The sequence below is a fragment of the Anticarsia gemmatalis genome, chromosome 3 (genome assembly GCF_050436995.1).
Source record: "Anticarsia gemmatalis isolate Benzon Research Colony breed Stoneville strain chromosome 3, ilAntGemm2 primary, whole genome shotgun sequence".
NCBI classification, from domain to species: domain Eukaryota; kingdom Metazoa; phylum Arthropoda; class Insecta; order Lepidoptera; family Erebidae; genus Anticarsia; species Anticarsia gemmatalis.
This window is the reverse complement of record NC_134747.1, coordinates 1,014,648-1,030,161: the sequence shown is the minus strand read 5'-3', so window position 1 is coordinate 1,030,161 and position 15,514 is coordinate 1,014,648. Positions and strand designations below refer to the sequence as shown.

Here is a 15,514-nt window from a genome sequence, read left to right as displayed (position 1 = left end):
ACGTAGTAGCCGCAAGTGTTTGTCCAAAGACATATTGTATTTTAACTTAACTCAAAAATCGTATTTTTTATTAAATATGATAGGTAGCTATTTTGCAAACTTTATCGTTACTTGATTCAATGAAAATTCCAAAAAAATATCAGTATGTAAACGATGGTCCCCCATCCACGGAACTACCTCGGCAACGGCTAATGTTAATTACCCACCAGTAACTCTACCAATATAAAAAATTACAGCAAATACATCATTGAAATAAACTTAAAGCTTCTTAACCTAAATCCATGCCTGTACATTGAACAGTACGCGTAAATGTAGTTTCAATATCTCTGACAGTTACGAACTTACTGAAGGAACAAATAGCACAGTTAAATTGTAAACCGGGTTACGAGCGCTACCTACTGTTCGTTATTGAAACCGTTCCGAATATTGTCAACGGTTATTAACTGACGATGAAGATTTATTATCAAGTTAATTATACTAGATTTATATTGTTCGAAATGGTAGTAAGTAAATTAATTTATTATCTTTGAAGTTCTTAAGTTCGTTCATACCTACGTATGTCAAATATGATCTACTTATTTTAAATAACAATCACTTCTATTTTCTAAAGTTTTTAATATTTTCATATCTTTCCAACTAGGTATATCAGCTTAGCCTTTCTTACAAACTATTTTGGAGTCGGCTTCCAGTCTCACCGGATGCAGCTGAATACCAGTGTTTTACATGGAGCGACTGCCTATCTGACCTCCTCAACCCAGTTACCTGGGATATAACACGATATCCTTGAGTAAGACTGTCAAACTTCTGACTACTGTCAAGGATCTTTGATAGTGACAGCCGGGACCCACAATTCAACGAGCCTTCCGAAACACGGAGGAACTCGATATGAATAAGATGGTCACCCATTCACAGAACAAACTAGGCAAGCGCAACTTAACCTCAGAGATTGATCCGCGCGGCTGTTGTTAACTAACATCGGATCGATATCAATTACTTATATTATAATTATAGTAATGGTCGTCGAAATGCGTTATATTTCATTTCGCACCATTTCCCGCCTGTTACCTGTTTTATTACTTGGAAATGTCACGGAAACATTTGCGAAGTACATTTGATATCATAAACGAAACGTTATATTATTTTATTGACATTTCAAATGTTATAATTGGTTTAGGAATTCGGTTACGACAACCTTTTAATAGGAACATAATTTACTTAGATATGCTGAATTTGCTTGGATTCATTTGTGAAAGAGAGTAGCAAAAAATTTGTTCATAAAGGATCGCATAAATTCTTTTAAAATATAGTCTGACTGATTAAAAGGAGATCATCCATTTTGGGACTTTTTTCAAAGTGCCGGCCAACAAAAAAAAGTGGCATGTATCGATAGAGCTAGCCATTTGAAGCAATAGTTAGTATGGCACGAAACCGGTAGGATCGCTTTGAACCGAGTTATACAGGTTTGAAGATTCATAATATTCAAACATTTATTCATTTCTGAAAGTGCTGTGAAACATAAACAATGATTGATTTTGCCAGAATTAACTATCTAAAGCAATTTTGATTGTGAAGCGACCACTCTGAAGTTGATTTAAGGTCGTAAGCACACGTATCAACTCGGAAACGGGTCGTCACCGTATCAACTCGAGCTCATCAGTATTATTTGTATGTAATTCCCTACTGTAACACACTTATCGGAATCGTTATGTGATCGCCCCGGCTCACGACGATGGGAGTGGTGCGTATGCGCATTATGCATACACCAGCACCCAGGGTGGAGTGCGGGGCTATGTGCAAATTCCGATAGAAGGGCGGGCATACCCTCTAAACCGCAACATGTGTCCTCATAACAAGGTCCCTCATCACAAATCTTGCCCGAAGCACAAAATATTGTTCCACATGCCGATGAGTCGGACATAACAACCCAACGGCAACACTCTAGGTGACCTCTTACCTAGACGATGGTTTGTTAGTTGCACACAACCGAGGGTGTGGTCCTGTGTTTACACGGCCAAGTAACAGAAACATACGATTTCAGGATAACCATTTTTTTAGATAAATTATTAAAAATTGCACCGAATTCGAGTAAAACTTGGTAAAAAGGTTTTAAACGTTTCTTACCTCGCAAGTATCACAAGCTCTGCCGGTGACATGTTGCCTACACCGACATTGTCCCGTGCGAATGTCACACACGTTGCTCTCCGCACCGATCGACGAACAGTTACACCCTGTAACAAACAAACCACTGTTAATACGATGTCAGAAAATATTCATTTATTTATTTCCAAGAACTTTAACTATTATAAAATCTTAAAATTACTGGAAAATTAGGACGCCATTTTAAAGACACACTTTTTAATTATATGTCAAATACCCCGCTCTTTTTTTTCTTTTCCCGGCGTTCTTTTTTTTTCTGCTTGTATTCGAATTTTGAATAATCGATTACATTTTTTATCCAGCTTGTTATAAAATAAGTCTTGGATTGGAAAAGAAGTAGATTTTTTTTTAATATCTTAAAATACCGCGTTGCCAGGAATATTTTTTTTAAGTTTTTTTTGCTTAGAGGAATAAAAGTTACTTGTGCAATAATATTTTATCTAACTTATTTGAAAGTACGAAGTAATCATTACACAATTCAAATATCAATATGACCTTTTTGCTAAGCCGAAGACCAGGTTTGCCCTTATCACTGAATTATCTGCATTACCCGGCTAATGCCAGCAACGGCCGTTATCTGCTAATGCGAGGGCTATAAAGACGCTTTTATCAAGGTAGGCGCGGCCCGCGGTTTCGCTCGGAGTGGCACTTTTGAAAGTAGACATTATGAGGCAATGTACGGGATTGTAAATTACTAAATATGTTTAATTTGAAGTCGTAAATTTAAAACAAGTTGTATGAGTGGTCAACAGAACTTAGAATTGACTTTATTAGAGCTATTTTTTATCGAAATGGACACGGTACATTTTGCTAAAGGTGGTTTTGTTATTAAAAGTCTATTAGTTGCCATTTTATTATAGTTTTGCCGTCAATCTTTTACAGCAGAATAAATGGGACGATTAGATACCTACATAGATCACGGAAAATATTTTGGCTTTTAAGTTAAAAAAGTATAATACAATCGCATTAAATTTCATGGAATACACCCAATTTCAGTAATTGTCATAATCAACAGTGGCACTTTATTATTTTGATTTGGATACGTCAAAATAAAAAACAGTGACTCTACTATGCTATCGTGTCTTCACTGTCTTCACCCGTATTTTCGGATCAATGATAAGACACTCATCCATTTTTAAGAATGAGAAGTATTTATTCTTAAATATACAGTTATAAAGAGAAATACCCTTAAATTCTCATATTACCGTAATTTCCTTCAACAATTAAGTCCGTTATATGATAACGACGATTAACAACAGAGTGGTAGGCAGTAGTCCTTCCGCTAAAAGCCTCATATCGGTCCACTTTGTAAACATTCTCGTTTAGATATCACTATCACTGTTATTGGGATGTGGGGTAAACAGAGATGTCGGCTCACTTTATATGCAACATTATGGAATAACCTAAGTACTTAGATTAAAAGCTAAGCTAAATGTATTAGGAATACATACTGATATTAGAAAATGCAAAAGTCTGTCTGCTTGTTTGCTCAGAAAACGGGGTAAATCGATTTAGACGAAATTTTGCATCAAGATAGTTAAAAACGTAGGATCAAACATACGCTATTACTAAACAGTTTAGGTAAATAAAGCTATGGCTATGGCTAAGCTTTTTATACAATTTTGATTGATGAGAGCAGATAATATTTGGATGCCGGATTAAGAAAGTTTTTTTTAGATGTATTTTTGCATTTCTATAGACTTAATGATTAATTTCCTATACCGATAAACTCACTGATCATTAGAATAATAACCCGTAGATCAACAGACACTAATGACAAGAAATCAAAAATCGTGCTTCAATAAATAATCATCTTCGTGAACATAATAATATTATATTATAATATAATCACCTCCAATTATCAAAAACAAATCAGTAAGCGGTTTACAACGTGGGAACGAGACTTACAATCTCATTTTAATAGATTTTCAACTATATTTACTTAGGAGTAGGGTTTATATTCTAATGTTTTGTTTTCTGATAGAACATCCACCTGCAATCGATACTCCCATTGTTTTATTATCAATAATATAATAAGCCATTGTTTAATTTGTGTATCGGATTTCTGTGGTATAAGTACGGTATGCGGTAGTGGTATAAAATGTCATAGTTTTCCGAAATGTTGCTGTCAAATTGCCCTTTGAAACTGAACTTTAATGTTTCTTACTTTCTTAAGTAATAAGACATTAGGTGCCTTTACACACACAAAGGAAAGAGCGCGCGCTGCGCTCATCTATCTGTCTGTAACGCTTTTACGCCTACACCATTAAACCGATTACGATAAAAATCGGTATCAAATTAGAGGAAAGCCATGAATTAATAAAGACTACTTTCCTTTACCTCCAAAAGGCTGAAAATAGGATACGCAAAAAAAAGGAAATCTAGTTTTAAACTTGCCTTAGAAGGTGGCCTAAAAATTGAAAACGTCCTTTTTTATTTTGCATTCGTTCGTTTAATGTTCTTATGAATTGTATACAGGAATGTTAGTTCCTACCGATCAAACAGCTACAATAAAGTAGCGAACTCCAAGATTCCTGGACCAGTAACAGCAAGATACAACGAGTATCTTAACGATCTATCATAAATCTAACCAGCAGGTTTATTAAATACAAGTGTTCATAAATTATGGGGAATAAAAACATCGATTAATGTGTCGATATTTCAATTGATAGAACGAGTGCGGCGCAGGATGTTTTTAATGAACTTGTTCATTTTTGCGTTTATTCGTGCATTTATTAGTGATCTTCGATTATGATTATAAAATTGAGTACCGATTGATACATTTTAGCGCTACTATTTTGTTCTACGTATTTTTAAATGTCGGAGTCGGCACTATCGAAAGACAAATATGTATTATATTTGTCTTTCGATAGTGCCGACTCCAGTAGCTCGATTCTCTACTTCTATCGACTACCGACAACCGACCTGTCATCGAGAAATTTTGTATGAAAATTTGATCAGCGCCTCTGACGGGTGTCGTAGGAAATATTTTGGCAGTACATTCTAAATGTCAAACTTTCGATACTCGACAGTACCGACTGTACAGAATCGCGCTACAGGAGTCAACTCTTACCATATTTAATATCGACTTGATTATATTGGTCAGTAGCTATCGAGCAGTTTTGTACGCGAAATTATTTGCGTTTTTTGACTAAACTAATGTTTTATAAATAATAATTTAACACACTGTCAATCGTACCGCGTAAAAATCGCAATACTTACTGGTACATTACGCATAATGGAAAAAACTTACTCAAAACGAACTATTACACGAGAAAACTGATATTTCTTACGATTTTAACAGGAGAAGCTGTTATTTAAATGTTAAATCTGCTTATTAATATATTTTTAATGGAAAATTGTGAACATCAGGGCCTGTGTACATATAATTATATTTGTTAGCTTGTACTTAAAACGCGCAAACGCAGGAAACGTGCGCAATAAACATTAACGCTTAATTATTAACGAGGTGATCAACTGTAATTAATTAAATGTGCGATGTACAGGGCGTCACTATTATTTAATTCCTATGATAAAATAACTAGATTATGTTTATGACATCGTGCACATTAAAATTTATGATGGTCCAGGAAAAAAAACATATACCTACATAAATATTAATCAAGAAAAGTAAAGATTTCTAATAGTCCTGTTTCGATTAAATCTAGTTCAGTTTATACCTTACCAATTAATAACGGTTTGTATTATCATATTCTTATCACAAGTAGAAAAAATTGTGAAATTCGCGGACGGCTTTGTGAAAATAGTATCAAAGGAGACTCCAATACTGTGTATGTTTTAAATAAAAGTTTTATATGCCATATTATTAAGACATTTTCAACAAAGCTAACAGTCTCGCCAGCATTACGAATAGCAAAATCCTATATTTTTCATTTTTTTTAGTTTACTTAAATTAACTATGATTTAAAAAACATAAACCGAGAACGGAGTAAATGAAGATCAGAAAATACCGTTTAAATTATAAAGGTTTGTAAATTAACTTAATACGAAGTAATTAAACTCGTTTAAAAACGTTTTAAGTGTAGAAAATTGTACCTAAGTTACTTGCTTCTAAAGCCCGACTAGTACAGTCTCAAGCACAAATATGTATCCCTCTAGAAATAATTATGTCTTTAATCATTTTGCTGTTTGGTTTTTCCAAGTGTGGCACAAAAACGGACCCACACGTAAAAGTAGACTTGAGATGTTTTTGTAATTTATTTAATTGCTCATTAATTTATATTTTTTTATACCTGTTGCTATTCCACTGCTGGGCAAGGGTCTCCTCCCAAACGAGGGAAGGCCTAGAGTTCACCACGCTAGCAAAGTGCGGGCAGTGGACTTTGTTTCACACTTCCAAGAAATGAGTTAAACGATTTTTAGGTATGCAAGGTCTCATTCATAAAAATGCGAAAGTCTATAGGTACACATTTGTGCCGTTAACTGTACATAGACTAAAGCAATTTGCGATTCCAATGTCTGACAGTAATCGTGTTGTTTGGACTCGGAGGGCTATTAGCTATCCTTTATGAGAGTTCTATATCAATCGGGCCAGTCGTTATTGGGCAAATAGGTGATAAACAAGCCGCTTTCCCCGTCTGGCCTGTAATATGGCACGTTTGTGGTGATTAAATGTAAATCTTGTGCGATTTCTAGTAGTTTTGATGTGTTTGGATTATTGCTAATCTACAGTTAGTTTATTACAAAGGTTTTACTGTTATCTGTCTGCGAAAATACTTTCTTATAGTCAAATATCAATGTTTTTCATTTATATTATTGTCTTCGTATGTTTAGTGGACAACCCAAGTCACTGAACTCAGGAAGGGAAGAGTCTTTGTTTTGACCTTAACTGTTATCTTCTAATAGAGTTATTTGCATTAATTAATAAAAAAAAACGCTGACCCGATTTTTGGAAATATCTTACTAGAACCTTATTAAACTTATCCTTAACTAGCTGACCCGCGCAACTTCGCTTGCGTCACATAAGAGAGAATGGGTCATAAGTTTCCCCGTATATGTAAAATTTTTAATAGTACTCTGCTCCTATTGGTTGTAGTGTGATGATATATAGCCTATAGCCTTCCTCGATAAATGGGCTATCTAACAGTGAAAGAATTTTTCAATTCGGACCAGTAGTTCCTGAGATTAGCGCGTTCAAACAAACAAACAAACAAACAAACAAACAAACTCTTCAGCTTTATAATATTAGTATAGATTAACTTGGATTGCCTATAATAGCTGACGCATTTTATCCCGCTCCAAAAAAAAAAGATTTTCTTAAAATAACTAAAAAACAAACACCTTGTACACAAACATAAACAAAATATGTTTGTTTTCGATTGCCCCATAATTAAGGTTCCCGTTTTAATTGGGCTGTATAATGAACGTCTGTTAGCACCTCCAGTAATAAGCGCAATCATGTTAATTGTGTGTCGTAACTTATTGGGTGGTCCTCTTGCATAACACTATGGTTCAAAGCTCGCGAAGTATGGTATGAAATGTTTGGCTAATTCATCACCATCAGTTCAAGAGAGGTAAGGCACTTCTCTTCCAACTATGTTGGAGTCGACTTCAAAACCGTCCCTGAGAAATGCTCGGATATAAAGTAGCAACTGTGTTAATTCAGACTGTAAACTATCTTTGTATCCAATTCCATCAAAATCCGTGCAGAAGTTACAACGTAGTAGAAAAACAATCATCCCATCATCTGATCTTTTGCATTAATTTTGTGAAGGAATGTTTTGGACAATCACGTCGTAGTTAAGTGGATTTAGCATTATTGAGTGTCAGTCTTCTGCAAAGCTATTGAGACGACACGTAGAGTGTTAACTCCTGATCGCTACTTTAGTTTCCTCCCTATCTCAAACACTGCCATTTGCCCAGAAACAGACGTGAGATTGGCTATCGCACAGACTATATTAACTACTTATGTAAATAAAAACAGCTGCAATATTTTCAACAAAAGACACATTTACTATAAATTCAGAAATTAATTTTTAATCACTTCCAAGAAAACAAATCAAAACACAAACGCACAGCAATATCAATTACAGCCGGTATCCTAATACATCTAATTGCCATCACAATCGGGCCAGCCGTTTAGTGTAATTGGCGGCGCAATCAGACATGTTCAATTAGCTCGCGTACAGGATGTACACATGTGCGGATAGATTTACTGATAGTTATCTCGGAATATATCGCGGAAATGCAGGCAAGAGGATAAACAGATGGTGAAGGGAAACAAATGTATGGGTTTACTTTGGTTATTGATGTAGTACCTTGAATAGAGTCGAGTGAGTCATACTCGTGTTGACGAAAAGAGGTACTTTTAAGTTGAAAAATATGACAGTCTTTTAAATGTTCAGCTTGAAGGAATAATGGAAAAAATTGCGAGTCGGATTTGGACACGAAGGGCTCCGTACCAAGAATTACGAAAAATACATTTTTATTGTATTTTTAATTCTAAGTGTTTGTTGTTATAGAGACAAAATACATCATTTGTGAAAATTTCAGCTTTCTAGCTGTCGGTCGAACTGTACCAAAATATTAGGCATGCTCATCCGATACAGTCTACTCCGTGTCAAAATAGTATAGGAAAGGGACAAACAACTTCAATATTTGTCGAAAATTCTTTTTCACGAACTATAGGAAGCCCTGAGTTACACACAATAGGTATTTGGTACATATTTCTAACTTTCAATTTGGTAGACTGGCTTTTAAAGTGCTTTATCTTTTAAGCAGAAATAATCTTGTTCTAAATCCTAGTATTTTATAGCTAAAAGCTTCTTATCTCTCTATCAATACATTTGAAATAGATCTTAAATGTCCACCGCATAATGCATACATTTTAATATGAAACAAATTTATATGTAAAATGGAACAAAACGATCGAAATAAAAATAAAATCTCAGTCTTTAAACATATCAAAAGCACTTTATGCTTTTACAAGTAATAAAACAATCGTAAAAACCGTTTATAGGGTACCGATAACAAACGTGCCCAACACTATTATAAATTTAGAACGAGACAACGCTCTACAAGAATGTCTCTCTCTCTTTTTCGCGTAGAACAAAAACATCTTACTAAATAGTGAAGAGAAGTTGCATGTTGTACATTCGGTGTTTTATGAGTTTTTGATGTTTGTGGTAATATCGATTTGTTTTTTATAGTAGTTCGATGTTCTACTTCCTGTCTATTAAGAGTTTATGTGTTAATAGCTGTCAGATAAATGGATTTGCGATCTACATAATGCCTTTTAACGAATAAAAATGTAGAGTAGGCGCAAGTAGGCTATACTGTAGTTCCGCTCGCGTAATATTTGAAAAAAAAAAATGGATTGTCCGACTGAAGTAAAGATGGTACAGTATTTCGTAATAAAAAGAAAATTTGATGTGGTATGCAATTTTAGTACTTTAATATTATATTACGTGAATGCTTGTGAGGCTTGCTACACACATATCCATTCGGTTCGACAATATTTATCGTACAACAAAACCGACTCGACTCACTTGTGCCGATCGGGTTCATCTTCACGATTTTGGTTTTGCCGCCCGGCTAGGCCGATTAATACCGAACCGAATATGTGTGTAGCAAGACTGTACATAGTATTCATTGTAAGTACGAAACGGCGTCAAATCGTCTAATCACACAGAAATAAAGCAAAATTACTACAAACTAACATTTTAGTAAAATTTCATAACATTAGCATTTAACGTAGTTTTAGCATTCAAAACAAGATGGCGATTAACCGTTACATTCGAAATTGCATAGTTTAAAATTAGCATTTTAGCCATAAAAGGTTGCAATGAAAGCACAAAATAATTTAGCTACAACTCGCTTAGCCTAGATAAGGCTAATTAACAACTGTAGGCTAAGTCTACGGTTTCACAGCCTAGTTCCAGTGACCTTATGTGCCCTAGGTTTAAAGTAAATGTACCTAGATTACTAACTTTACTTAGACGTGGTAACGGGTGGATAAGAAATAGCGATAAAATTATTGCAAACCAACTAAGTAATGGAGTTAGATTGTAAGGAACAGAAACAAATGTGGAGATTTGTTTTATTCGAAAAAGGCTGGAGATTTATAAAATAATCAAAGTATTTTTGCTGGGCAAACAATTTTTTAACAAGTTAGATCTTATCTTTGGATAATTCTATATTCTGCATCTATTGATATCTATCTATTCATATTTTTCAAGACAATCTTTCGAAAACTTGTATTACATACTTCTTATGAACATCATTTTTAGGCACTAAACTCGGATTACATATTCGGAGTTTTTTTAAATTGTTATCTAAAATAAGTGAAACCAAAGTTATTAAATCAATATTAATGTCAATTTGACAGGTTAAGCTATTCCTTCAAGTCTTAGTATCCTACCTATAGCTCCAAAGCTTTCTTATCCAGCGTACACCGTCCAAGAGTGTTCCTACAAAGTGAGATACTGTCCAACCACTCCAAGTAAAGTTATAACCTGTAACTTTATAAATAGGTTCATAAGACATTAGCTAACGTTTTGTTAACAGTAGTTACACTAATACAGAATCTAGTTTATTGTTATATCCGTTTAAAATTAGTACGTGTTTAATTTGTTATTTATTGGCTATTGTTACAGTATTGATCAATGAATAATCTTGCAATTAGCTACGTTAAATTGATTACGAATTTATACTTACAGAAAGTCTATAATACTATTCTATTATATGTAAATGCCAGTCTGTGACGCTATCATGGTTAAACTACTGAATTTATTTTGACGACATGTAACATGGAGATTATCGTTTACTTAGAATCAATAATAACATTTTTAAATTATGGCAATGGAATTAAATTTTGCCCTTTGGTCTGTTCGGGATTATTCGAATGATGGAATAGAGAGTGTACCTGTGTATTGGGCACTCACTTGGACTCCATAACCAAGCAACTGCTCAGTACACTTTTATCAAAGAAGCTAGCCGCCGCAGCTGTAGCTGAATATCGTCTAGAAAGACATTATTATTATTTCTGTATAGCATTTAGACACACAAACAAACTGGAGCGACACATTTCAGACGTCAAAAGAAGTAAGTAGGAATCGCTCCAAATTCTTTGGTCTCTCGTTACTGTGGCAAACAATTGTGATTTATTATATCAAGGAAAAGAAGAAGGCCTTTGTCCAGCAGTGGGACAATTAACCAGAAAAAACATATTTAGATCGAAATTAAGATAGCGCATACTATAGGTAAGATCTAACATATTATGTTTCTTTACACAATTTAAACATCTCAGAGTCAGCCATTAACCCTGTATTGCTAATCAATTCACATCGATAGAGACTGGACCGGCTCTCCACTTACACGCTATCAGTTGCTATCAGCCATCACGCGACTATTAGTGATCATGTCTCAACACTGGATAAGTATATACAGTAAGATATGTGTTGAGTGGGTATTGTTGATTGAAGAAGATTTCATTAGTGTTTACAGATTTATAGGTTGAATTTGAATCTGTCCTGGGAGTAATTGAGTCAAGTTACAGGTAAAAAGATATGCTATGTTTGACCAAATTATTGATAATGTTCCTAATCGTAAGGAGCAGTACCGCGATTCCCTAGAACTACAGTCTGTACTATCGAGAGTTTGACATTTAAAATGTACTGCAAAAATAGTACAGGCGCTTATAACTTTCATACAAAGTTTCACCATAGCCAGGCATTTGTCGATTTTCGTGTTCGTAAAGAATCGCGCTTCAGGTGAGACGAAAACGACATTAAAACAAAAAAAACAATTGCACAGACGTAGCATAGCAGCATTATAGGACACTACGCTGTTTCCTTCTTGACGTTTTCTGACTGCCTTGTGCGCAACGTAACTTGGGTAGGTACATCTTAGTTGCGACCACATTTTTAATTCGGAAAAAATAAAATTGTTACTAAGATAATATATTATAACCAATACATAACTCAATAGGGATCTAGCAACATAATAATTTAATTACCTTAATAACCAGATTTGATGCTCACAATCGCTTTAATATACATAATATATTACCAAACAAATCAAGATCAAAGTATCTACACTTCCCATATAAAAATGGCTTTATAAACATTATTCATGCTCTCAAAGTCTAGCACAACGTCAAGAGCTAAACATCAACTTGAACTCATAAATCAGTTGCGAGATTTATTCCGTGTTTGCTCTACAAAATGCCTGCTAAGGAATGCTGTTAACTGCTGCCACGAGTATGTATATTGTATATCTATCATTTTAATGTTTGTTTTCTATGTACGTTGTTAGTTCTAGGAATCAATCAGTTTACGTAGCTTTCTGTTTAAGACAAGGTAGTATTTAGAGTATGTTCATATCTGGTGAAAAGGGTCGCGTATTATGGGTTACGAGACGTTAGAAATGAGAAATAGATTTAACATATACCTATAATCGATGATGCGTTGATTCAAAAACAATACTTCGCGTTTATAGTGATTACCCCGCTCTCGGAGATTATAGCATAATGTTATATAGGTTATAATGTTCCTCACGAGTCTGGTTTATTTACCCAAATAATATTTTGGAAGACCTTAATCCACTATCAAGTTTTATAGATCAACGTATTTGCAAACTAACAATGTTAACTGTTTTCTTTATTTTTACCATTTTATTTCATAATTCCGACCCACCAAGACCACCTATCAAGCGTCGCAAGCCTTGGTCCTTCTTCAATTCATTTAGTAGACGAGGTAGACTCAAGACCCAAACTCTCTTTCATTCCGGGAAGAAAGCCTCCCTCAGTAGTAAATAGTAATGATATAGTTAAATATTGTCATAAAAGTTTATAATACAGCTATTTTAAGAAGAATTAGTAATAAGTAGTATAAACTAAGGAACAGTTACTTATATAGAGTTTCTATTTACATGCAACATTGTACAACAAAATATAGCAAAGTATTCTAAAATTGCCATTTACAAGCTCCCCACAGCTTTTATGAACAACATAACACTAACTCCTACGCGTTTGAGAATTCAATCAAAACTTATTGAGGAACTCGTTAAAAACACAATAACATAAAAATAGATTACTTTATACTAGTATTGTACTAAAATGGCGATTACTACAGTAAAATGTGTTTTTATTAAAGTAAAGATAGATTAAAATAGCATGTAATATACATAGAAAGAAAAGGAAATTTTGTCTTTATTCCAGTAATAAACTTAAGTACATACATACATAATATCACGCCTGTTATACTAGAAGGTGTAGGCAGAGGTGTATCAACCCACGCTTCGCCATTAACGATGTTAGTTCCATGTAATAAGGGGCGATCCTATTGCTTTATCACAATTCCTTTTTATCCACAATCATGTATATTTTTTTTACGGCGCTGCCTACCGCAAAAACTAAAGAAAAAGTTAAAGTTTAATCCTTTCTTGTGCCACTACTAGTGAATGCAATCCCGATCTCGCGGGATCCCGATCTCGCGAGATCCCGTGTATTTTTTCGGGATCAATCCCGAAGCATAATATGACGAGATCCCGTTCGGGATTGTCGGAGAGGGCATTTTCAGCAGTTGGCTACATTGCAATAGACTTAAGATGCCGATTAGAAGCTCGTACTATTGATACACTTTGTATTTTAAGAGGCTACTTTCAAAATATGTGTGTGATAGGGTGGTGAATGCAATAAATTATTATTTGAAAGAAAATAAAAAAGTAATCACATGTACTTTTTATTTTGATCTCCTGGAGCTACACCTACTTTTTTGATTATGTTCATGTTATTACACCTGTTAATTATATTACGTTGTTAGTAATATTGAAAAATAAAGGCTTTTATTTTCTTTCAAATAATAATTTATTGCATTCACCACACATATTACATTAAACAAGCCGTTCGAATTGTATAACTAGACGGGATCCCGAAAATCTCGGGATCCCGCGGGATTGATATTTCTGATCGCGAGGGATCTCGAGTTGACGATCTCGAGTCGGGATTGCATTCCCTAGCCACTACGGAGCACGATTGAGACATCACTAAAAAGTAGTAAGGTTAATAAGAGACCAGCACATGCTGTTGGGAACTCTGCACTCCTTCAATAATTATTCCAAATGACTGACAGCCGTGCAGTTTCCATATGAGATTATCCTGTATTTAAAACAACATTAATGAGTGAAGGAACTGAAGATAACGCTTCAATGCTTTTATTTCTTTTTCTCACTCATGATTTCTTATTTAAACTGTAAAATCCAAAGAAAGTAGAATATTTGCAAGTGTCCGTAACACAAAATAGTGTCAGCATGTAGTGGATGACATTAATAGTGTCGTTTCTATAGTTGTTGGTACTATTGGTGTAATTGTACCGAGTCGTTAGCTGTACGATAGACTTAACGACTGGAATAGAAACTACACGATGTTCCAGAAAATATCTTGTAATTTTCATTATTCTGAGTTTACTTTGATATTAAAAGGAGGAAAAGGGGCCTTAAGGCGTACTCAGGAAAAGAGTAGTGGTTTTTAATTCAACCAGATAATTATGCAGTACATAGGACAAACACACATTGTTTCAGTTATAGTAATAGTTAATTGTTTAAAATAGAGAAAAGGCGTGATTTTATGTATCTATGTATGTATTAATGAATTGCGAGCTTTTGTAGGCAATTTAGTTCGCGTGGAAAGATTCCCTAGGGTAAAATGGATTCTGGATAAATTCAGCTTATAGTTCATCAGTATGATAAGGCACAAACTCCATTTAATTAGTAGTTTTCGAAATAGTTAACAGATTACCAACCATCGTTTCTGTGTTAAACTCACTCACATCAAAATCCATCTAGTAGTTTTTCCTCAAATACTAACAAAGAGACTAACTGTAGTATTAACTAGTGTAATATTAATAGTAACTTCAGTCAGTAACGGTAGTGACAACTACCAGTTGTTAAATTTGAATAGTTAAATCAATCTGCACAAAATACAGTACTAATAGATAGAGTAAGCGTAATTCCATGTTATTGAGTGCGTAATCTATGAACTGTAGTTCTGTATCAGGGAATGCGGGTCGCGCTCGTGAGCTGTCTGCGGGGCCACTCACGCGCAGTCTGGGCTGTCTGGCCACACTTCACAACTATATCGGCAAATGTAGGAATAAGGGGCTGTTTTAATTAGTGATTTTTCATCTTTAGAGAGCAAAACGGTCATTTGTTTTGAATCGACTGTCAAGTAGGAAATCAGGAACATTTTAAATGGAAATTTAAAATCCAATATGTAGCAATGTTGGCCAGCGTGGTGGACTCAAGGCCTAGCACCTCCCTCATGACCCTTGCCAAGCAGTAGGTCAATTATGGGTTAAAATAAAGTTCAGTGTGGTGCTCTTAAATTAAATCTCGTGAT

General features: G+C 34.6%; 1 protein-coding gene across 2 annotated transcripts in view; it reads right to left on the bottom strand.

Moving 5' to 3' along the window:
- wb (wing blister) overlaps positions 1-15,514 on the bottom strand; it is a 199,107-nt gene that overhangs the window by 31,470 nt on the left and 152,123 nt on the right. For both annotated transcript variants that reach the window (XM_076135719.1, XM_076135720.1), the window contains one exon: positions 2,122-2,228. In XM_076135719.1, the coding sequence (XP_075991834.1) occupies positions 2,122-2,228 (107 nt within the window). The remainder of the gene's footprint in view (positions 1-2,121; positions 2,229-15,514) is intronic.